General features: G+C 42.1%; 1 protein-coding gene across 1 annotated transcript in view; it reads right to left on the bottom strand.

The window, feature by feature from the left end:
* LOC124795991 overlaps nucleotides 1-21355 on the bottom strand; it is a 38582-nt gene extending 17227 nt beyond the window's left edge. The window contains exons 1-4 of the mRNA XM_047260072.1: nucleotides 21305-21355; nucleotides 16260-16379; nucleotides 9824-10116; nucleotides 34-216 (exon numbers count right to left, since the gene is read on the bottom strand). Of these exons, the coding sequence (XP_047116028.1) occupies nucleotides 34-216; nucleotides 9824-10116; nucleotides 16260-16379; nucleotides 21305-21355 (647 nt within the window). The remainder of the gene's footprint in view (nucleotides 1-33; nucleotides 217-9823; nucleotides 10117-16259; nucleotides 16380-21304) is intronic.
* Between the last annotated feature and the right edge of the window lie 5212 nt (nucleotides 21356-26567).

Here is a 26567-nt window from a genome sequence, read left to right as displayed (position 1 = left end):
AACTGCATATTGTTAATTGCTGTGGATACTTACGCAGCAACGGTAACGTCGAAGATCTCGTTGCCAGTACACCTGTACATTTCTGGAAAGATTTCGTCTCCGTTCTGAGTGCAGATGTAGTAGATGGCCTGGTTCTCTGGGACGACGCCAACCTGCCCCAGCTGAGAACAGGGCTCGATGGGGCCTCTCGTGCACACCAGGTAGGATGTCGACAGGCTGGCAACAAAAAACACGGTTCGACTTAGAACAGTTACTGACCGTTTCACATCAGAAATACAGGCTAGCAGCTGTGTGACAGCAGTTCGCTTTAAGTACGCCGAACGTTGTTCGAAACGCACCATTAACAACAAAACATTTTACACTCTGAAAAGATGTAGTGCTATTCAACGAGGAATCACTACATCAATATCAAATCAAAGCACTTACGTCACATAATAATGAAGTGAATCAAATGTTGGTAAAATTGTTCTGTTATATCAATTTATAAACGGAGCTTGTTCGTTTGACTGATTAAAATCCAATTTTTTTTTTCTGAGCTGCTGTCCTTCGTGAAAATCCCAGAAATATTTTTAAGTTCGTTTTCTGTTATTATCCCTTCATCTTGAATCATTTTTACTGTAATACATCATCCTTCGGCACCATTCCTTCTTTCATACTGAGCGAGATCGCAAAAAAGTTAAAGACAGTGAGTCAGCATTTGGAAGAACCGGAGTTCGGTGGCACACCATCCACCCAATTATACGTTTTGCATGGTTTCTGTACATCGCTTTAGGAGGGTTCCTCTGAAAAGCTGAGTTTTTTTCCCATCTTACCCCAAAAGCGACCTTCTGCTCCACCTCTGGTGTCATCGTCCACAAGGTCTTAACCCTCATCTTCCTTTTTTTTCTCTTTCCTTCGTATAACTGGCTTTATTTACACCAACTAGCGTACCTTCTCGCCCACGGAACGCTAGACTCTAATCTTCCTTTCGTTCACCTTTCATCATATCTCGATTGGCTTTACCTACATCACACAGCACATCTACTGTAAAGTCGTTACTTTCATTATTAATTAAACGTAATCTCTCTTGTTTATTTGCGTTTGTGCCTTCAATAGCCATATCCTCCCGGATTCTTTTGCCTTTGCCCTTTGCTGTAAGTGACCGTCAACAATCTCCGTGCTGATACATGGCTTTGTCCTCAGTTCGTTAAGAAGACACTCACTTCAATTTTTGCACAGTTCGCGTGAGAATTAATAAAATATCTTTCTTCGTGTGTGGATTGTTTTTACTTTCACTTACATTGCACGTCGCAGACAAGTGACAAGTCTCAGTTAACTGTCCATTTCTGCAGTTAGCATATATGAATCAAATTTTCACATGAATTACAGTTCAGATTTAATGAATATATGCATTTTACTTCAAATAAAAATTATTCTTCATGCATTTCATAAGTTCACAGTGACAAGAACATTCCGAAAGTAGTGCCAGATTAAGTTAACAAACGTTTCGACCAATGGCGTCTGGGAACGCCAGTGGAGCTTGCATGATCATTTATACTTTATAGATTGTCGGCAAAATAATTCATCAGAACTAAAATAATGTTATAATTGTTCTGTTTTACAAGGGGGAAAAAATGAAAATAGTAACCACATATATATCAGCTGATGTCCGAAATGTAGAATGTACACTAAAAAAAATCATGTCTCATAACCTCAAGGACAGTATTACAATCGAGCAAAGGAACAATCTGTATTTAGAAGTATATACAGAACTGCAGGCTGTAGGCAAGCCGTCGGACTACCAATTATCTGTGTCTGGAATTTACACATTTTGAGAGAATTCTGATTCAGAACAAAAACTGTACTACCAACGCTTGAGAAACAAGGCATTGGCCCAAACTACATTAGTATACTAGAGGGAATTTGCTTGCGCATGTAAGGGAAGCAGCAGTTGAGAAGGCAGTTAAACAGGGTTGAAAGTCTCCAAATTGAGCAACCACGGAAACAAAGGAGAAATTTTGAAAAAGCATTACGGCTCAAGAAGAACCAATAAAAATTATCGGTGTTTGCTCTAATTCTGTCAAAGAAGGCGAAGGATTTGTGAGAGCAAGTAAATGGAATGTATAGTGTCTTGGAAAGATTTTGTAAGACAGTGTAGTGGAATCGAGTCTGGTGATGCTGAAGGAATTAGATTACGAAGTAAGACACTAAAGATAGTACATGAGTTTCTGCTATTTGAATAGCAAAATAATTTGACAGTGGCCGACGAATGGAGGGTGCAAATTCAGAAAAGCTTATCTGTAAAAGAGAGTTTTGCTAGCATCGAATATAAATTTAAGTGTAGGTAAGTAATTTCTGAAGGCATTTGCACGGAAGCGAAACATGGACGATAAACAGTTCAGGCAAGAAGACATTGGTGCTACAGAGGAACGTTAGAGATTAGACGCGTAAATCAGATAACTAATGAGGGTCTACTGAATTGAAATGGGGCGAAATGAAATGTATGGCGCATCTTAGCTGTAAGGAGAGAGAGACTGATAGGGTACGACCTGAGGCATCAAAGGATCGACATTTGGTAATGAAAGGCTATGTGGGAGGTAAAAGGTTATAGAAATCTTCACTACATTAAGCAGGTTCCAATGGATATAGATTGCAGTAAAGAGGTTTATGCTGAATAAATTAACATGGAGAGTTGCATTAAATCAGTATTATGACTGCAGACAAAAGCTGCAACAGTGTTCACTTTAATGTTATTGCTTCTATTAGTCTTGACCCGAATAGTGTAAGATTCAGAACTGAACGAGAAGTCAGCCAAGGGAAGTGATATCACCGAAACTACTCACAACAGTCTTTGTGTAAATTTTCAAAATTGTTAACTGCGAAAAACCAGAAGGTAAACGAGTTAACATATCCGAACAACTTTCACTGTGGTAAAGACACTGCATTGTCCGCTTACAGTCGGCAATAACGACAAATGGAAAAATTCGATACAGCAAGTTTGAAAGTGGAGTTGAAAATAAATAACAGTAAAACTAAAATAGTGTAGAATGAATTTACCGAAAAGAGAATTGTACAGATTAACAAGTAGCTCATAGGACCAGATGAGATGGGCAGCTGAAGACGAAGATTGGATGGAAAGGAAAAGAACTTAAGAGTAAAAACCGTATCGACTGCGTTTGGAAAACGCAGCAGAATATTCAAAATCAGCTTTATAACTTCTCTGAAAGAGATTTTGATTTTAGGCAGCTTGCTATTGAGTTTTAATGCGGAAATACTTTGTGAACCGGTCAGTTTTCTCAGTACAATAACTACTGTAATTTGTATACACATTGTCGATGTGTGCACGCTATTGTTATCGTGCATGAATTGGATTAGAGGTATCTCTTCTGAGCTCGAAAGCTTTACCGAGTGAGGTGGCGCAGTGGTTAGCACACTGGACTCGCATTCGGGAGGACGACAGTTCAATCCCGCGTCTGGTCATCCTGATTTAGGTTTTCCGTGATTTCCCTAAATCGCTTCAGGCATATGCCGGGATGATTCCTTTGAAAGGACACGGCCGACTTCGTCCCCAACCTTCCCTAACCTGATGATACCGATGACCTCGCTGTTAGGTATCTTCCACCAAAGCAACCGACCCCCCTCAAATGCTTGACGTTACTGAGCCTGCTAAAGTGTGAGTGTATATCCCTGAATCCATCTTGGTTGGAACTGCAACCAGCTGCAATCATTCAACGCAAAACTCGTCATTCCAATTTGGGCTATAGCAACAATGTTCACAGTACGTATCGACACCAAATAACGAAATTTTACTTATTGTTCATATAAGGTACTCTAGGAACGAAGCATTATTATATTCGTAGTTGATTTTAGGATGTATGGGGTGACAAATTTAGTGAATAAGTGCCCACCTGTGGGTGTAACAACGGTACTAACGGGATGGATCCAGATTTTTAACCCAGCCACTGCTTAAATTTTGAATAAGAATCGTCAGATATGGTGGCGGAAGACTCCCGGTATAGGGAGTCTCCCTGTTTCTGCCACGAGCCTCGTCAAAGAGGACAGACGGGCGGACAGAGATTCGGAATACTTCCTTGCCCTGAGGATGGGAAACTCCACCTTAAAGCCGGATGAATCAGCAATGATGAGTAGCATGAGGGTGCAGAAGGCAACGGAAACCATTGCATTAAAGACAGACATAGAGTACGGATGTGTTCTCCATTCGAAGTTCCGTTAGAAGACCGCCTAGGGGACGGATACCATGAGGGAAACTCTGAATAACCGACGAAAGGGCATCATATTACGAGTCCGAGCACTGGATGAGAGAAGTCTGAACGTGATATGAAAGACAGAAAATCTGGAAAGGGAAATTCAAAGGCTCTGTCTGGATGTAGTTGGAGTCACTGAAGTGGAGTGGAAGGAAGATAATGATTTCTGATCCGATGAATATAGGATAATGTCAACAGCAGCAATGAATGGTACAACGGGAGGAAAATTAGTTATGAGTAGGAAAGTAGGGCAGAGTGAGTTAGTGTAAATGGTTCACGAACAAGGTTAATTTTATCAGAATCGACAGCAAACCAAACAATAATTCAAACATATGTACCGACAACATAAGCATATGATAAAGAGGTTCAAAATGGCTCTGAGCACTATGGGACTTAACTTCTGAGGTCATCAGTCCCCTAGAACTTCGAACTACTAAAACCTAACTAACCTAAGGACATCACACACATCCATGCCCGAGGCAGGATTCGAACCTGCGACCGTAGCGGTCGCGTGGTTCCAGACTGTAGCGCCTAGAACTGCTCTGCCACTCCGACGGGCTAAAGAGGTACAGAAAGTATATGAGGGTACTGAACAGGTAAATCAGTAAGTGACAGAAGATGATAATCTAGAAACCATGGGGACTGGAACACGATAGCACGGGAAAGAAAGGAGGAAAGAGTTATGGGAGAATATGGACTTGGTTGTAGAAATCAGAGGGGAGGAAAACTAACCCGGTTATTCAATAAATTTACTGTTTACTTATCACTAAGGGGGAGATTTACTTGGAAATGGCAGGGAGACACGGAAATGTTCCAGCTGGATTACACCATAGTCAGACACAGACCCGAAATCAAGTGTTAGACTAATTCGTCCAGGAACAGATATAGACTCGGATTATAATTTAGTAATTACGAAGAGGAAACTGAAGTTTAAGAAAATCGTACCGAAGCATGAGTGAGGAAGGAAGTGGGACACTGAAATACTGAGGTACTACTTCCTGCTGCAACATGAGAGAATGCGACGCAACATATTAACACTGTGGCTTGCAGTTAGAGAAGTGCGGCAAGGTTGGAAAATAAATTCTTCCTGCAATTGTCTGTATCTAATTGCCGAGATACCTAACACATAATATTTGAGGATCTCTCTCACTGAAATGGCAGGAATTATGAGTGGACTAAGGCAACATTTACTGACAAATCTGATCAGAAAGAAAGGCGGTCGACAACTGGTATTTCAACCAGAGGTCGCAGAAACATACACTTTATTGTGATCATACAACTAGGGGATTTCATCTACCATTATGGTGACATAAATCAATAGCTTCCAGAATACTATCTCTATTTGACGGCGTAAAGAAATATGTAAGTTAAATGGCCCTGAAAAATACGAGTTGAAGCATATCCTTTTGTTTTAGATATGTTTACCGACAAGGAAATCGAATCACCTGAATATAGTGAAAGTGCATGGTGAGAGGTACTTTTTATCAGATTAGCTACTTCCAGCCCTCTTCCATTCAGAATAGGGGAGAGGAAATAACAACTTCTATGAAGTAATTTCTATTGCTTCAATCACTTTTTACTAATTTTATTTGCACGACACTTTTAGGGAGCATGCTACCACCATTAGGCGTACACAGCATCGGGCATAGTCACTCACTGCAGCTAGAGAAGGCGGCTTCTAATATTAGCAGCCAGATGACTCATTTCAGGTCGACGACGGGCGTGGAATACCTCGTACACCGCTTCAGGCGGTCCATAGCAGACGCAAGCATTATTTATGGCGACCAGTCCGTCGGCCATCGACACACAGAGTAAAGAAGTAGCCCCGCGCCAGGCATGGAGCTTTTTCATATTCAGGTCTCCGCGGCTCAATCTGCTTCCGTGCTTCTGTGATGCCAGTGGCAGCGATTCTTGATGCGTTGGCAGAGTCCACTTGCAGCTTCTTGCGAAAGTATGCCCATACAGCTTCGCCCTCTTTCCCTTTGCTATGGCATCTTCCCAGTCTTTGGCCAAATTTTTCTGCTGATCCGGCCACATGTTTTCGACTGCCGAACGACCTATTTAACACGTTCTGTGACAGAAATATGCTTGTGTAGGGTACTTAGTAATCAGTTGTACAAAAGTAACCTTTAATTATGAAAACGGTAAGTAAGTTAAGAAACATTTGGTGCAGCACTGAATGCAATACATCTTCAAGTTCTATTCCCGCCAACCGCTGTTATTTCCCGATCATTCCGCTAGGGGGCATCAGCGAATGAATTATTCCAACAGTCACCATGGGGTCATATAACGGTGAAGAGTGTACAGAACGTTGTTTGTGGTTTCGTGAATCCAGATAATCCCAATGGATTTCTGTGTATGCGGTTACGTCGAAGACAGAGTGTTTATTCCTCTGCTTCAGGGAAACGTCGAAGCTGCGACAACGCACAACGCAAGCATTTGCCACCATACATCACGACTTGCTTCATAGGGTTTGGCAGGAAACTGATTACAGATGGAACACTTGTCGTGTTATAAGAGGTAGCCACACTGACCATTTGTAAATAAAACTTGAAGATGTAACTGCATTCAGTGCTGTATCAGACATTATTTACCTTTTACACAATTAAAGGTTAGTTTTGTATAACTAATTTATAAACATCCTGTATATTAAATACTGCATCTTCATTGTTTATAATATCTTAGCAACTGAATTAGGTTTATCTTCACAGTAAAGAGTCCATGGAATGATGTTAACATTTGAATGTGAAAGTGTTAAGTGATGCTGATGTGCTTATTGTTGTGCTCTGCGCGAGACGAACAAATTCCCGGTTAAAATGTAAGTAATACACTAATGAAATGATTTACACATGCACCTCACCTAATGCGCTAAAATAAATATGTGTTTCTGTTCAGGATTATATTTCAGTAAATGACCTCATTGGCACACCCGATAAGCAAATCAGAGTAATTTAGTGTATATGTAATTGTAAAGCTTCTGATCATTGCAGCATGCTGCCTAAACCCGTCGTGCTCAGTGAATGTTAGTAAAAACTGACTGAAGCAGCGAATACAATCACAAACCCGAAACTATTCGTTATAAAGTGGATAAATTTAAGGCGTAATAAACGCCTGCTTGTCCTCCCCCCCCCCCCCACCCCCACCCCCTTAGGACTTAAACAGACGTAATTAATTCTCGTGATCCCCAGGTGAGAAACGTCACAGAACCTTTCTCAAATATTAGTTCATTAAATATTCTGAATGAGATTTTGCGAGAATAGATTCATATCTAACCTGCTTGAACACCTCTGATCTCTGGCACACATTACTAAGAACTGTACCCACCTGCCATGACCCCAGCGTCAACTAGTTCCTTTCTCCTTTACAATCAGACGTGCTTGGCAAGAACTCTAAAGGAAGAAAAATCAGGGTTTAAAGTACCACCGACGATGGAGTCATAGGCCACAAGCTCCGTGCACTGAAGGATGGATGAGGACATCGGTCACGTGCTTCTAAAAGAAAACAATTCAATATTCGCCTGGATCGAGCCACAAAAAAACTCAAATCTGTGCAGTCGGAGGTCTGAACCACCGTTTTTCGGATTTGCGTCCAGCAACATCGCCAGTCCCATTAATATGGCCACCACGAAACTCAGGACTTACTACGAGAGACAACTCATTCTGGGAATAAGTAAGTCTTAACACTGATACAACTCTAATGAATAGCGCGAGAATGCTGAGGAAGCCTTTCGAAATATAACTCCTGAGATGTTAGACAAGACGTAAAGGAGCACATAGAGACATTTACATCTTTCTGTAAAGCACGACTACTCACGTACAGATTCACTGTATACACACTGAGGTGACTAAAGCCACGGTATGCCTGCTCAGACATCCTTTCTCCCGGGGTGGTGCAGCAGCTCGACATGTCATGGCCTCAACAAGTCGTTGGAAGTCCCCCGCAGAAATACTCAGTCATGCTGCCTCTGTAGCCGTCCATAATTGCTGAAGTATTATCGGTACAGGATTTTATGCACGAAATGGACCTCTCGATTATGTCCCATAAATATTCTACGGGGTTCAAGTCTGGCGATATAGGTGACCAAACCATTCACTCGAATTGTCAACAATATTCTTCAAACCAATCGACAACCATCGCGGTCCGTTGACATGATGCATTGTCATCCACAAAAATTCCAATGTTGTTTGCTGCAAATGATCTCCTAGTAGACGAACATGACAACTTGTAGTCAATGACTGGTTCAGTTGGACCAGAGGACTCAGCACATTTGGTATAAACACAGCCGACACCATTATGGAGCCACCTACATCTTTGACAGTGCCTTGTTGACAACCTGGGTCCATGATTTCGTGGGGTCTGCACCGTCAGTTCTTACCAATTGAAATCGGGACTCATCTCACCAGGCCATGGCTTTCCAGTCGTCTATTGTCCAACCGACATGGTCACGCGCCCATGAGATGTCGTACTGTTAGCAAAGGCATTCGTGTCGATCGCCTGCTGCCATAGTCCATTAACAACGCCACAGTGTCGTAACGGATACGTTCGTCGTAATCCCCCTTTTTTGCGGTTATTACAAACACTGCGGGTTGTCTTTTAGCAGTAACAACTCTAAGCAAATGCCGCTACTCTCAATCGTTTAGCGAAGGCCGTCGACTACTGCCATGCCCATGGCGAGAGATAATGCCTGCAATTTGCTGATCTCGGCACTTTCTTGACACTGTGGATATCGGAGTGTTGAACTCCCTGACGATCTCCGAAATGGGATGTTCTGTGCGTCTGGCTCCAACTACTATTCCGCGTTCAGAGTGTGTTAATTACCGCCGTGCGGCCATAACCTTTTCACATCAATCACTTGAGTACAAATGACAGCTCCGCCAATACACTGCTCTTTTATACTTCCTGTACGCGATATTGCAGCCATATGTCTTGACTTTTGTCACCTCGGTGTATAATTTTTACATGTAAGAACTCCAACGTACAGTACACTTTTTTCACCCAGAGTTACGGAGAGTTCTCGGTCATACTGTAGTTGTTGTATACCATGGAAAGTAAGAACTGCAAAAAAATGTTTCTGAAAAGTAGTAATTTGTTAACACTCAATAAGGAATGGGTCTGGAGTGTAACGTTGTACGGAAGTATAAATGGACGATAAGCAATCCAGACAAGAGAAGAAGAGCAGCCTTTGAAGATGTAAGGCTACAGAAGAATGCCTGCTACATCGAACAACTGAAAAGGAGGTACTGAATCTAAATGAAGAGATAAGAAATATTTTACATAACTGGTCTAAAATAATGGATCAATCAGCAGAACAAATCTTAAGACTTCAAAGTATCGCCAAATTGGCAATGGACGGAAATTTGGGGGTAAAATTTTTGGAGGAAGACGAAGGCTCAATAGATTCAAATGAATGTGGTTTGCAGTAGCTTTGCAGACACGAATAGGCTTGTAGACATTAAACCAGCATGGAGAGTTGCATCAAACCAGGTCACCAAAAGCCTTCGTAATCACGAAATGAGTGCTGGAACCCAATGTGAAAAGACGTCGTATTCTTGGAGCTAAACGTAAATGCTGTGGCTCACCTGCAGTCTGCTCTCAGAGGGTTGTACGCCGTAGTGCCGCTACATGTAGCACTTTGAGAAACTCCGCCGGCCGCAGTGCAGATGTGGTACGTCTGGCAGTCGTACGGGTCAGGGAAGGATCCGACGCTGTTGCACGGAAACCTACTTGCGGCGACTGGAGGGTGGCACTCGGAGTCCTCTTCTGCAACGCAGGCGGCCTGCTCTGCGCTGCACCTCGTACTGCCGGTGGTGGGGCACGTTGCCACCACCGTAGGAGTGTAACCACCAGTAGTATTGCCTAAACACACCATCACCTGCGCAAACAGAGTAACAAACATTCAGGAAGTGTAACAAATTGAGAAAGTGGCAGCAGTTATTGCTTAGTTTTGCCCATCTACATCTACATGATTACTCTGCAATTCACATTTAAGTGCTGGGCAGAGGGTTCATCGAACACAATCATACTATCTCTCTACCATTCCACTCCCGAACAGCGCGCGGGAAAAACGAACACCTAAACCTTTCTGTTCGAGCTCTGATTTCTCTTATTTTATTTTGATGATCATTCCTACCTACGCAGGTTGGGCTCAACAAAATATTTTCGCATTCGGAAGAGAAAGTTGGTGACTGAAATTTCGTAAATAGATCTCGCCGCGACGAAAAACGTCTTTGCTTTAATGACTTCCATCCCAACTCGCGTATCATATCTGCCACACTCTCTCCCCTATTATGTGATAATACGAAACGAGCTGCCCTTTTTTGCACCCTTTCGATGTCCTCCGTCAATCCCACCTGATAAGGATCCCACACCGCGCAGCAATATTCTAACAGTGGACGAACGAGTGTAGTGTAAGCTGTCTCTTTAGTGGACTTGTTGCATCTTCTAAGTGTCCTGCCAATGAAACGCAGCCTTTGGCTCGCCTTCCCCACAATATTATCTATGTGGTCTTCCCAATTGACGTTGTTCGTAATTTTTACACCCAGGTACTTAGTTGAATTGACAGCGTTGAGAATTATACTATTTATCGAGTAATCGAATTCCAATGGATTTATTTTGGAACTCATGTGGATCACCTCACACTTTTCGTTATTTAGCGTCAACTGCCACCTGCCACACCATACAGCAATCTTTTCTAAATCGCTTTGCAACTGATACTGGTCTTCGGATGTCCTTACTAGACGATAAGTTACAGCATCATCTGCGAACAACCTAAGAGAACTGCTCAGATTGTCACCCAGGTCATTTATATAGATCAGGAACAGCAGAGGTCCCAGGACGCTTCCCTGGGGAACACCTGCTATCACCCCTGCTATCGATGATTTGCCCTCTATTACTACGAACTGCGACCTTCCTGACAGGAAATCACGAATCCAGTCGCACAACTGAGACGATACCCCATAGGCCCGCAGCTTGATTAGAAGTCGCTTGTGAGGAACAGTGTCAAAAGCTTTCCGGAAATCTAGAAATACGGAATCAACTTGAGATCCCCTGTCGATAGCGGTCATTACTTCGTGCGAATAAAGAGCTAGCTGCGTTGCACAAGAACGATGTTTTCTCAAACCATGCTGATTACGTATCAATAGATCGTTCCCTTCGAGGTGATTCACAATGTTTGAATGCAGTATATGCTCCAAAACCCTACTGCAAACCGACGTCAATGATATAGGTCTGTAGTTCGATGGATTACTCCTACTACCCTTCTTAAACATTGGCGCGACCTGCGCAATTTTCCAATCTGTAGGTAGAGATCTATTGGTGAGCGACCGGTTGTATATGATTGCTAAGTAGGGAGCTATTGTATCAGCGTAATCTGAAAGCAACCTAATCGGTATACAATCTGAACCTGAAGACTTGCCCGTATCAAGCGATTTGAGATGCTTCGCAACCCCTAAGGTATCTACTTCTAAGTAACTCATGCTAGCAGCTGTTCGCGTTTCAAAGTCTGTAATATTCCATTCGTCTTCCCTGGTGAAGGAATTTTGGAAAACTGCGTTCAATAACTCCGCTGTAACGGCACAGTCGTCGGTAACAGTACCATCGGCACTGCCCAGCGAAGGTATTGACTGCGTCTTGCCGCTTGTGTACTTTACATACGACCAGAATTTCTTAGGATTTTCTACCAAATTTCGAGACAATGTTTCGTTGTGGAACCTATTAAAAGCATCTCGCATTGAAGTCCGTGCCAAATTTCACGCATCTGTAAATTTTAGCCAATCTTCGGGATTTCGCGTTCTTCTGAACTTCGCATGCTTTTTCCGTTGCCTCTGCAACAGCTTTCGGACCTGTTTTGTGTACCATGGGGGATCAGTTCCATCTCTTACCAATTTATGAGGTACGAATCTCTCAATTGCACAAGCACAAGCACATATTCCAACACACGAGCACAACAAAACTGATTTTCTCCTTAAAAATAAAAAAAAGGGAAGAAGAAAAGAGTGGGAGATTGTAGTCTGGGAATGACGTATTTCAAACCTGCGTTCGGTTACCCATACGAGATATACACAGATACCGTAATGCACTTCACATGATTTTTGGGTTGTTAATTTCAAGCAAATCGCGGCCGATTGTCACTCCTGTTCTTGTTCAGCTGATTAGGAAGCAGTCTTAGATCAAACTGTTTGGGTGATCGACGTAACAAGTGACTGGGAAGTAAGGGCTTATTTGAATTTTGCCTCATTTTGTCATGTGACTACTGGCAGCCGTGGTTTTTTCATGTTTGTTATCTGCGATCCTTCCCTCTAGTAGCCTGATAGCTTTTGTGTGGTGAGTATCGTTGTTTGATGTTTATTTTCGTCATGGAGCAGATGACAACTGAACACGTAACCAAGTGATAAAAAGCTAGTACAAAAACAGTGAAAGTCCCACGACAACCGTTCGTGAATTGCGTGTGACACTGGGACGTACTGCTGCTCCAGCCGAATCATCGGGTTTGCTCTAAGGGTCGTTGGTCGACAATCGGAGAACGAGAACTCCACAGAAAGAATAATTTCCTCAGATGAGGCGCACTTCCACCTCAGTTAATAAGCAGAACTGCAGGATTTTGCGTAATGAAAATCCTTGAGTGACTGTGAAAGATGAGATATATCCACAGCTGTGTGGTGTGAGTTCTGAGGAAGGAGGAGTAATCGACCTGTACTTTTTTAAAAATGAAGAGGAGCTGCCGTCTCTGTGAACGGCGAACTGCCAAGAAGGGGACTTCGGGCCAATAGTGCCACACACACATGAATAAGCTATGGATACTGCCCCCTCCCGTGCGACAACGTACGTGTTCACAGGAATGCACAATTTGGTTCCTCGACTGACGAACATCCAGGCTCCACCGCGGACACTCAATCATACAGATATATCTGAGACTGTGCGGTAAAATGGATTAGTGCAGGAATCAACGTCCGCGTAATTTGGTAGCTCTATGGCATCCATTCATCGATGAGTGTCTTCAGCTGAATATGGCATAACTGAAGGAACTTATGGACTTTCTTCCTAGCCCAGCTGAAGCCATTATCAAAGTTAGAGTCGGTGTTACAAGCTGTTAGCGGTGTGATGTCTCCTGGAGCTGATTAATTGTTAGTCCTGTATTTTTATTTTGTGTATATGCACCAATGGAACTTGAGTTAGAACTTGATTTTGTTGCAACTTTCATATAAAGGATAAACAGCAGAAAATAGAATATTAACAAAGGCAAATGAAGGATATAAACAGTTAGATCAACGGGCGAGTTGCCATTAGTTTTATTTTTTCGATTACACTGGTACTTACAAAGTGAAAGTAAAATCAGAGAATTAGTGAAGGTGCACCTAGGTGATTTTTTGGAAGCTCTATCTTTATCTGATTTGCTGTCCTACTGATTTTCCGAGCTAAGAAGAAAGCTGAGAAATGTTCAATTTTCTCAAGGACTCGATCCGATCCCATTGTCGATGATGGCAATGTAACTCAGGTTCCCGATGCGGCTGACAGCACTAATCTCCCCTCAATTTACATATAATCTTTCACAGCTGCGGATTCTACGTGGTGTCTGTTCTTACGGAGAGACGCCGCACATTCATATAACTGATAAGCCTAGCTGAGAAATGGATCCCCTCTACACAAATACATCCGACCTCCTGCCGGAAACTCTGAGTAGCGAACGGGGGTATAATGGACAGCGACTGAAATTACTTCATTACGAATGTATTTTCAAAACTAAATATTGAAAATTTATATTTGCCTTCTCTGTCAGAAATTTTACAAAATGCGTGTTTCACTGTTTTTGGAAAATCAGCCCCTAAGCGGGTGAAATAGAGGATTAAAAATGTTGAGAAAATATTTCGTTACATTAAAAAATATTTGAAGCTAAATCTATGAAAACTCGTATTTCACTTCTGTGTTAGATATAAAAGAATATGTATTAGAGAATGAAAGTTTCTATGTAAATATCAGCATAAGAATCTAAAAGGCATGATTAACAAAACCCTTGGTCTCCAGTTACCATGGATGTTTGTGATGTCCCTAGGTTAGTTAGGTTTAAGTAGTTCTAGGTTCTAGGGGACTGATGACCTCAGCAGTTAAGTCCCATAGTGCTCAGAGCCATTTGAACCATTGTTTTAGCTAACCTAGTCTTCCCTAGTTATATGGGATTCTGGGTTTATTAAGAACACAAAAGTTAAAATGTATTGCGTTATTTTCAAACGAGGCTACTCTTATGTTTTTAGAAGCCCGTTGACCGTGATATAAAAAGAATCTGAGGAATTTGCAATCATGGTCACAGTTCATTTGAATATAGCCGGTTTCTGCTTTACCGCCATCATAAGGTCGTAAAAAACCGGTGCTGTAAATTGGAAACTGGTCTGAACACAAAAATTCAACTGAAACATGAAGTTCACGACTATGGGTAATGCTAATGGTTCCCAGATATTTTTTGGCCTATGTAATCATTTTTGTTTTCTCGGCGATATTGGTTCTTCGTGTGCTTTCGGATGTTCAACCGAATTGTTGATTTTACTTCAAGCACTATATTTCTACGACCGACCTAGCCGCCTTCCCCAGCTTCTCCGAGCTGTGTCGCTGTGCTCACTCGCTGCCTGGGGTCCAACCACACTGCAATGTATTGCTAGTATCGCGCCGCTAGTACGACACCTGGTTCCCGATACGCCGTTTGGTGCTCATTTGTCTTTCAGAGTTCCCAGCGTTTTCCAATTCCAGTAGATGACATGATCGATGGAACCTTGATAAAGGGAGCGCTGGACCCAAAGCCTTGCTTAACTGGAAATTCCCCTCTCGGCATATCAGGTTTCTGATATTTGCATTTCGATACACTCCTCACTTACGCTGTCCCAGAACCATGGCTTCTGCATCCCGATACTCGTCTCCTTGTATTTCGTTTCATGAATATATCCAGATAGTGGCCGGTGATCACTGATTTCTTTGGTTCTTTTATTTGGGTGTATCGCTGATGTTCGTTGCACCACTGTTCTTTTGTTCTAGTAGTGTGGGTCTCGTAATACATGGTGCGTCACATATCATAGTGTACACACCCGGCTTTCGGAGATCTAGACCGTCTTTAACATTACAGGGAAGACATTTTGTTTTTGTTTTTTTCCTTTTGACAAGATTGAAGTAAATTGTGAGTCATGTTTACATAGGAGTCTAGCGATCTTTCAGAGATCTGGCCGGCATAAAACAGATAAGCGATTCTTAGTTTCTCCTTGTTTAGTAATTTCTTTCACAGACGTTGTTAATTTTCGCTATAATGCCCACTCAGTTCGTCGCTATGGGTACCCATTGCTCCAGAATACTATTCGTTGGTACTGTAACACTTGACGAGATTCCTTAGAGTATACACAGATTGTGCTCGCGCGAAAACGTGGAGACATAGGACAGCGTCTGTGATTTTTCTGTATAAGTTATGACTCAGGGATCAAAGTGTTCTTCTGTTAATTAACATGCCGAGGAAATGTGGCTGGCCGTCTGTTCAAGTCACCTCGTAAATTTTATATTAGAGCGGGTAAAGTTTTTTCGTTGCATGTGGCCACACCACAAATGCGTCGTCCATGCATCGGTACAAAATCTTTGGTCCAAATTGGCGGATTCTATGGCGTTTGCTCAATATTGTTCCATGTGGTATTGCTAATGGCCATCGCACAACAAGATAGAAGCAATTCGAAAGTTAAAACCATCGCAGAGATGCTTATCTCGCGGAACTGAGCTACTGAGCTACAGCAGGTAAGAATTACACCCCAGTTTATGTCAGTATGACTAATAATGTGAAAAATACAGATTTCGCAAATTAGTAGTGTCATCGCAAAAAGAACTGACGCGTGAGGCCCATAGCGCAGAAGAGTACAAGTGACGCGGCCGCCCCTTTCACACAGCGGAATAGACTCGCCCAGCGCTCAGGACGAGAATCTCTCCCTTCACATGGGCCAAGTTATTTTATGCGGACTTTACCCCTTGCGACACCGTCAGAAAAATCAAACTCACCTGCTTACAGTCGGTGCTGCAGATAACCTTACCAGGCGCTGTGCAGACTACATGTGGATTGAATATGTACGACGTCGGCACGTCGGTGACGTCCGGGCTGGCATAGGCGGCACTCAGCAGCTGCAACAAAGAATGGTAGGAGGTCTACATTGTGCATCATAACAACCCACAACAATTGCAGTATCGTTGACAGGTCGGTCACTGAAATGATATTCAATGTATGGTTCCGATACCTTTTGTTACTGTCAACTGGGAAAAAAATTCCTAGCTTTTATAGACCTATGAACTATGCATCATGCAATATTTAACATGCTTTGTACACAGACTAATTACATTTTCATTTGTAACAGCCTCAAATTTCTTTGTTATACCAACACAAAATGTTGAAGTTATTAAAAACAAGTAGCAGTTAGATTTAATTAACTCTCCTATTCTTAAGGCTGCATGTTACTTCGGACATCGTCAAATGCATGACTGTTGTGGATATAGTCACGCTGAAACAACAATCAAGCCCAAATACGAAGCTAGTTTGTCAGTAACTTAGAACTGAAAGTAAGCTTATCACTGACACAAATGTCCGGCTGAAAAAAATTGAAAACATTCAACAGCCTAGATCGAATAAATACTTCTTTATTTGAGACAGTTGGTTTCGACAGACTTTGTTGTCATCTTCAGGTCATAAAAACCTTTTTGTTGTGAAACGTGTTGATTTTACGTTGGACCATACGCCAACATGACAACTTGGCATGAGGTCCAACGTAAAATGAACACGTTTCACAACAAAAAGATTTTTATGACCTGAATAAAACAGCAAAGTCTGTCGCAACCGGATGTCTTAAATAAATATTGATGCAATCTAAGCTGTTGATTGTTTTCAGCAAGTAAAACACATCTCTCCTTCGGTATTCTCAAGATGAGAAAATTCAAGCCAGAACAGAAGCGCACCCGCTGATAGAGTGTGCAGCTTATACCCAAGGAATATTCCATGATGCTAGTATTTATACAAGTATCGAATATTCCAGAATATACAAACATTACAGACATATATTGTTCAAATGGTTCAAATGGGTCTGAGCACTATGGGACTTAACTTCTGAGGTTATCAGTCCCCTAGAACTTAGAACTACTTAATTTGAAGTTAATTCCAGAAATGATAAATACTAAATAACAAATCATTGTTGGACGTCTGGTTTGAAGTGGCGACTCGCAATATAATAACCAGCAATGCTAACCACTATGCCACCTTGTGTGCGCCAAAGCTTGTGGCATTGTTCCCTCTTCAGCAGAAACAGCAACTTGCTGATTGAAAAATTGTCCTTGGTGGAACTTAATATTGTTAGTAGTCCTCCATCCAGCAGCGATGACTTATCCTGCGTTTTGGTCATGTTGTTAGTATGATGAGCATCGAAGGTAGCCCCTCCCGTCAAAGATTTGCAGTTGTAGAATAGGTCTTCAGTTTCCTTGAACCTCCAACCGTCGATCTGCATCTCTGGACTGTAGTACGGCTTCATACAGAGGACATGGACGACGTCTTTAGTCTTATTGATTATCATAATCCTCGACTTCATTTCTGATTTCTGACAAGAGAAAATGATGCGATACGTCATGTTAGTAACTTTTCCGATTATGCGAATTTCCATACAAGCGTAAAAATTCAAACCAAGTCGCCTGGGCTGTGTCTCACTGTTCGGTGCTAGGCTCTGGCTGCTACTTCCTTTGCGTCCAGGGTCTGTACGCAAACCAACTGTTTGCTTCTTCGGTGCTGGCGATGGAATGTTTCACGTAGCCATACTATCATCCGATTGAAATGGAAACAGTGCATCCTCTGTCGTTTTGGCCTTATGGCCTTGGTGCAGAAAGAACGGTGTGATGCTGTAGTGTCTTGCTTCACGGTGTTTTGTGAGAATCTCATAACGGGCAGTGTTGTGTCCCTATGTCTTTGCTCCACATCAGAATACATCAAGACCATGTCTACCAGTATTTTATTAAAGAATTCTGTGAGGCCATTCGTCTGTGGATGGTGGGCAGTTATCGTCGAGTGTCGATGTCACAAACCGAAATTACCTCTGGTACTAGTCTCGACAGGAAAACTTTCCCGCGAGCAGAGATCATCACACAGCATGCTCCATGATTCAAAATAATGACTTCTACAGGAAACTATCCAATTTCCAGAGCTTTCGCACTCAGCTCAGCTTTAGTGATAGCATACCTGGTGAGGTAGTCATTGCAGAACACTACCCATCGATTCACGTTTGTCGACTTTGGCAACTTGGCCAAGAGAAGGAAGGGCACTGCTGCATGGGGATTTGTAAGCGATATTGCAGAGGTAATTTCAGCGTATGCTTCCATCTTTGACATTCCTTATAGTGGCTTACATAATGTCTAACGGTTTCGTAGCGACCTCGCCTTTGATAACCTGCATCTGATTCGTCTAGAGTCTTCACGAATCCCTAGTGACCATATCTTGGAATGTTATAGAGAAACTTCACGGTAGCTAGCCAAAGATGAGCTTGGATGATGAGCAACTGTTTACGCCCCATTGGATCATAGTTTCTCTTATACAATGCTCCATTAAGTAATAGGCATTCTCCTTTGGTCAGTTCTTTCTGCAATGTTTTCGACAGTGCTGGATCTTTGTTCAATGGCCATATAATGGAGCAATGACTGAGATTTCATCCGTGCTGTTGTATTCTGCTAAATGATTCCTTAAAAATCAGTAAGCTTCCTTGTGTTTGCGTCCACTTTCGTATCCCACTGTGACGAAGTATTCCCAGACTCAAAGTGCCCATTTTGCCAGTCGACCTGATGGACGCTTTAGGCTAGTCACTCAGCAGAGAGAATGGTGGTCCGTCACAGCAGAGAATGGTTTGCCAAGAAAATACATCCATCTCTTGTTAATGGTCCAGACAATTGCAAGAAACTCTATCTTGGTTACACAGTAGTTCATCTCCGACTTAAGAGATTAATTTGGCAACATAAGCTACCGTCTATGCAGCACCTTTCTGCATTTGTACTAGAATTGCCTCTTTTCCAAAACCACTAGCATCGGTGAGAATTTCTGTCTTGCCATTCTCGTCACATAATGCTAGAACAGGAGCAAATTTTAGCCCCTCCTTAATATGAATCGTAGGTAGTACAAGATAATCCTAGAAAACTTTCTGCATTACATATGTGCTGCGGAGTCGTAAAATCTGTGACTGCTGTTATTTCCTGCGGTATTATTCGAGTTCAGACCTGCTGTCAAAAAATGGATGGCAAAAGGCTTTGATGTTCTCAAGATTTCTTCAAAATAACAATAAGTCTTCCAAGTAATAAAGACGCCAAGTTCACTTAAGGTGGTGAAGCAGGTCGTCCATCATATGTTTGAAGGTGGCCAAAGCATTACACTGTCCACATGGCCTAACCTTAAGTCAGGAATTATGAAGGCAGCCTTCTCCCGACCAGCCTCATCATCCTCAACAGCCAGTGGCTTGTGCGCATGTACATAAGCGAGAAATAATTCTCTCCCTTCAGGCAGTCTAGAATGTCACCAAGGAATGACAATGGTCAGATGTCTTCCTTCGTGATTTCGTTCAGTCATTGGTATTTGATGCAGAAATGCCTTTTGCCGTCCTTATTCTTCACAAGAACCAAAGGAGAGGACCAACGGCTATCTGAAGGTTCAGTGATGGCAACATCTTTTCCACTTCCTCCCAGATGATACATCATTCACCCAACGACATCCTGTATAAACACTGGCTAGTTGATGGATGAGCCCCAGTGTTGATACATTGTTTTACCATGGGCTACTTACTCAGTCTTTTGTCCACTTCTGATTTGAAAGCATACGAATACCGATGCAGAAGGGCCAGCACTCCGCAACGTTGTTTCTCAATCAGGCTAGATTCTATTGGTAGTTCGACAGTAGATTCCTTACCCGTGTAGCCTGTTCTTATAGTGGAACGCAATTCTTCATCAATTACAATAAGCTGCCATTTCTGGTCTTGTTTGCACGTGCCTTTAGGGATCAGTTGTCGTTGCTTGTGACATTTATAGATTTTGAGCTCTCCTGATCACATCATAGCTACATCTGCCCACTCGGCAGATGGTATTTCAAGGGATCGCTGTATCTAGCAAATATCTACAGAGACCAGTATTCGAATGCTGGCACATATTTTGACCGGAACCGAGGTTGAGATCTTCGTACACGTCGGTCAGGGGGCTGTAGATGGCATAATATATCGCCAAAACTAGTAGCACAGTAAAATAACAGTTTGGAAGTTAGATGGCTGAAAGTTGTTTGATATGGCCGAATAGTCGAGTCCCGCAACCATCTCAGATAAGACGGACGTACAGAGGCTGTCGCTTTCAAGGTCACCTTCTTCCCCATCCTCCTCCCCTTTAGTCCAACTGAGTGCCTTACAAATTTTAGGCTGATCTGTTACTGGCTGGGGCATACTGGTGCAATAATGCATGTCCTGTCACTTTCAGCCACATTCCTTGTAGACAAGTTGGACTATTAACACTATAATTTATTACCCAATTTACCAGTGTAAATTCTCACTCAAGTCAGGATGTCAAAACATCGGATACGAAATGTGTTGTATGAGTCCGCCCAAGTACATCCTTACAATGTTACATTGTAAAAATAGTGTTCAGCTTTAAAAAAATCAGAATTTTTAGGAATGTTTCCGACATACGTACACCAGTACCACAGTCAAAACCACACTTCAAGGCACCCCTGGTACTGTGTTAAGTACAATGGCTGGAAATTCAAAATATCATGGTGTATGTAATAATCTAACAGCCCAAGATAGTTTGCTTGTTAAAACTATTATTGATGTGTTATATTGTATTGTTAAACATGAAGCAGGAACGTTCTGATGCCTTAATGTCACACATCGCACCTTTTAAGGGCCCCCAGACTTGTTCGAAACACTTATATATATATATATATATATATATATATATATATATATATATATATATATATATATATTGTGTGGTGCATTTATTTAAGCTTCAGTGTCGTTAAAAATTTGACGTTTTCATGCATTAATTCTCACCTGCAGGTCTTCTGTGGAAGACAGCTGCTGGTCAAATGTGCCCTGACACATGGCAGCAAAGGATGCTGCATCTACGTCTCAGCCTGACGCCCTCACACTACACCCCTCGCAGCTGGACTATTTCACAGCAACCGACCGTGCCTCCCTTCGACTTCCCCACCCACAACGCTATTACTGCAGCCCCCCTCGAACACTGCAGCCAGTTCCACACACCTAAATCTCAGTAATTAACAAAAATGATTCAAATGGCTCTAAGCACTATGGGACTTAACTTCTGAGGTCATCAGTCCCCTAGAACTTAGAACTACTTAAACCTAACCAACCTAAGGACATCACACACATCCATGCCCGAGGCAGGATTCAAACCTGAGACCGTAGCAGTCGCGCGGTTCCAGACTGTAGCGCCTAGAATCGCTCGGCCACAATAATTAACACCCAACCTTCTTCTGGTTATGCCACACTAACAGTGATTTTAGTGTGGGACCAGAACCACTGCATGTTAGTCACTCAGCACGCGGGTTGATATGCAACAGCAGTTGACACATAACATATGTGAGCGGCCTGCAACTGGAAATGTTAGGTCTTCCACAACTTGCTCCTCTCTTCCAAGGTCAAAATCTCGTCAAGATGGCTATCTGTATGATGTCATACTCAAACATGGAGATCCAAGATGACGTCAGTGCCACCACCCCTGTGATTGATCCCCTAAATCCTTATATGCAAGTATGTGCCAGCCCTTTCTTTTACGCACCACCTGCTCCCTCCACCCCACCCTCGAGGGCAATATGAGACTTCTCATAGCATAAAATAACGTATTTCGTACAAAGTGTAATGTGTTTATACATATTATTAACAGTGGGCGCTTTGTACACTCTCATAGTAAATTAGTTTTGTTTCGCATTTTTCTCTCGAAAAAATATAAAAGTATCGATGTACTGAGGGTGATTTATAGATGACGTAAGGTGACGTCAGCTACATAATTCAGATATTTGCTTCATCTTTCCTGCAGTGAAATATTGTCCATTACTGCTGTGAATCCTTATTTATACTGTGCTACCCAGGTCATGTGGCGCTGCAGGCCAGCGAAGACACGATGGAGTGGGATTGCTGGCAGCTAGGCCATCAGTAACCTATAGCCATGCTCCCTGTTCGTACTGTTCTGGCATTCAATTATTTCGATAAATTCTCTTATTTTCTGTTGCTACATCTACAGCTGCTGAGGAAGCACGCAGGGTTCTTGGAAATTAATGTATCAGCCACATTGCTGGTGGTATTCCTCTACAGCTTTTATTGTATTGTGTTCATACTCCATTTGAAGTCTAATCGCTCTATTTGTTTCGTCTGTGTGGACTTTGTCACATGCACATCAAATCTCATAGATGTCTACCGTGTGAAGATCATCTACAGAATCTTTTATGGCGTTAATATGTCCCTGATCTTGCAACCACTCTTGAATATCGGTCTATTTCCTCCATGTTCACTGACGCTTCTCACACAAGGAAGCAATCAAAAGGAAGCGCCTTTATCGGCCTCATGTTTATGGAAGACCATTCACGTCATGCTGAACGTTGTCAGCATCGTTAAAACCGGTGCAAGATAACGAAACGAGGTTTTCCGCAAATGTCTTATCGTACAAATAATAATCTAAACATTTTTATCTACCGAGATGTGAACTACAGGCTTTATTGATGGATCGATGTACTTTCTAACAACTTTTAATGTGTCATAAAAGACTGAGATAAGGAGGTACCCGTACCTTTTATAGACAGATCGGTGTACTTTATAACAACATGTAATGCCTCTGCCAGGAATAATACTTTATAACATCATCTTACTTCAAACATTGTAAATCTTTGGCAAAGAATACTTAAGTGACGGAACACAGTGCATTGTACTGCAAGATCGCTCTCCCACATCTCAACACAAACGATTTAGCAGACTGGATCAGCAGTATTATATGATTGCCAACTAATGTTGTTGCTATATAGAGGAAAGTATCATCACTGGACAATCATAAGGAATTGCATAAAACCGAGAAAAAAATTTCCTCTATGTGTAATGGCAGATGCTACCATCAAATATGTGATAACAGATGTAACAAATAGGAAGGACTTGATAGTATCTGATCAGAAGATTAGTGGCAAACAAGGAAGAAGAATAATCATGTGATTATGTTATATGTATGAGATAGATAAAATTAACATTGTCTTTAAATAATTACATGTGTTTAATTTACAATCAAGCAGAGTACTACAATTCCCTGTAAAATTTTTATAGATGAGACACATTTTCATGTTATTATTACAACCTGAGAGAGTCATAAAAGCATTCTTCCTTCAAATCAAATAATCATGATCGGCGAACATCCGCAACTGAGAATTATACTAGAGGTTGAAAATACCGCTTCAGTTGTAAATTTCTTTTATCACGACCGGTTTCGGGCTCTCATAAGCGCATCCTCAGGTATCGTAACTTTGCTGTGGCTCCCGAGAGCCGCGGTGGACGTGTACCAGGCGCGGTTTGCTAACTCTGCCTAGTACACGTCCACTGCGGCGCTCGGGGACCACAGTACAGTTGCGACACCTCAGGATGGGCTTATGACAGCCCGAAACCGGTCGCGATAATAAAAGAAATTTAAAACTGAAGCGGTATTTTCAACCTCCAGGTTACTTCAAATACCAGAACAGCTGCAGTCACAATTAGCAGTGATGCGTGGTACAAAGATCAAGCTAAGCTTGTCAACAAGTCATGGCCAACCTGTACACTGAGGTGACAAAAATCATGGGATACATCCTAATATCATGTCGGACTTCCTTCTGCCTAGTTAGTGCAGAAAGTCTATGTAACATGGACTCAACAAGCCCTTGGAAGTGCTCTCCAGAAACACTGAGCTAAATTGACTCTACAGCCTTCCATAATTGCGAAAGTGTTGTCAGTACAACGTTTTGTGCACTGACTTCTCCATTATGTCCCGTAAATGTTCGATGGGATTGATGTTGGGTTACCTCGTGCCCAAAACATTCGCTCGAACTGCCCAGAATGTTCTTCAAACCAACTGCAAACAACTGTAGCTCAGTGGGATGACGCATTGTCATCCATAAACATTCCATCTTTGATTGGGAACATATAGTCTACGTGTGGCTGCAGATGGTCTCAAGTAGCCAAAAATACTCACCTCAGTCAGTGGTCGGTTCAGTTGGACCACAGGACCCAGTCCATTTCATGTAAACACATCCGACACTACTGTGAGGCACCACCAACTTACAGAGTGCCTTGTTGACAACACAAGGTCTGTGCCACGCCCTAACTCTACCTTCAGCTCACACCAACTGAAATTGCAGCTCATCTGACCAGGCCACGATTTTCCAGTCGTCTAAAGTAACCGATATGATCACGAGCCCAGGAGAGGCGCTAAAGCCATTTTCAAGCTGTCAACAAAGGCACTCGCGTCGGTCATCTGCTGCCATGGCCCATAAAGCCAAATTGCCCATCACTGTCCTAGTGGATACGCGTTCATCATGTCCTACATTGATTTCTGTGATTGTTTCACACAGTGTTTCTCGTCTGTTGGCACTGATAACTCTTGCGAAAATGCTGCTGCTCTCGGTTGTTAAGTGAAGACCGTCGGCCACTGCGTTGTCTGTGATGAGAGGTAGTCCCTGAAATTTGGTATTCTCGGCACGTTCTTGACATTTTGGAGCTTGGAATATTGAATACCCCGACGATTTACGAAATGGAATGCTCCCTGCATCTAGCTCCAACTACTATTCCATGTTCAAAATCGTGTGGCTATAATGAAGTTAGACGCCTTTTCACATGGATCGTTTGAACATAAATAACAGATACATCAATGAACTGCTCTTTTATGCCTTGTGTAAGGGATACTATCACCATCTGCATGTATACATATTCCTATACCATGATTTTTGTCACCTGCATGTACTTGTAAGTTATACTAATAGTGGCAAAATGTGGGTCATGGGTATTTTTTCATTGCTGTGGAACAATAAAGGTACAAGAGTCTTCATACACGTGATTAGCGCATTTTGATAGATAATGCAGACAATGTTTATTTTTGGATGGGTGACTGAATTTTTTCATTCAGTATCACAGATCTATAATCATACTTGCGTATTACGATACGGAACAAGCCTGTGCTTTTAGCTTACACAGTGTTATTCACATTCGGAAGCTCCTAGTTAGGGATGAAACTGTAAGGTATGGTGACTTTCCACAGCTATTTATGATACCTGCAGATATATTCTACATTTATATTTACGTGACTACCATTCAGTTCACGACTGAGTGGCTGGCAGAGGATACCCTGTACGATATTCAAGCTATTTCTCTAGCATTCCACTCTCGAACAGTGCACCTTTCCTAGTTTCATAACGATGATCATTTCTCCCTTCGTCGGTGGGTGCGAGCAAATATTTTTTCGCATTTGAGGGAGACGGTTGGTGACTGTAATTTCACGGAAAAGATTCCGCCGCAGCGGAAAGCGCCTTTGTTTTAATGATTGCCACCCCAGATTGCATATCATATCTATGACACTCTATTGCCTACTTCTCGATAATAAAAAGTGAGCTGCCCTTATTTAAACTTTTTCGATGTCCTCCGTCAAACCTATCTGATGCTAGTCCCATCTGAAGTCAATCTCATACCGCGCAGCAATGCCCCAGAAGAGGACGCACTAGCATAGTCTAGGCAGTCTCTTTAGTAGACGTGTTGCATCATCTAAGTGTTCTGCCAATACACCGCAGTCTTTGTTTAGCTTTCTCCATCAGATTATCTGTGTAATTGTTGCAGTTTGAGATACTTGGAATTGTAATCATTGATCATTTAGTTGAACCGACAGTCTTTAGGTTTGTGCAATTTGTCATCTAACGTAAATTCAACGGATTCATTTCAAAATTACAGTTGTGGGTCTATAACACTTGTCTTGAGAATGCCAGACATCACTTATGTTTTACTCAGTCACTTTCTATTAGTTATTACGAACCCTTTTGACAGGATTCGCCTGACCTTTCTGACAGGAAATCGTCAATCCAGTCACACAACTGAGACGATATTCTATAAGCACAAAATTTGATTAGTAGTCGCTTGTGATGAATAGTATCTAATGCCTTCTGGAAATCTGGAAACATGGAGTCAATTTATGATCCCCTGGCGATAGCACTCATTACTTTACGTTAGCATAGAGCTATTTGTGTTTCAGAAGACCGTTTTTTGTGAATCCGTCCTGAGTATTTGTTAATAAATC

Source organism: Schistocerca piceifrons, chromosome 4, assembly GCF_021461385.2.
Source record: "Schistocerca piceifrons isolate TAMUIC-IGC-003096 chromosome 4, iqSchPice1.1, whole genome shotgun sequence".
Taxonomy (NCBI): Eukaryota; Metazoa; Arthropoda; class Insecta; order Orthoptera; family Acrididae; genus Schistocerca; species Schistocerca piceifrons.
This window is presented reverse-complemented; position numbering and strand designations above follow the sequence as displayed.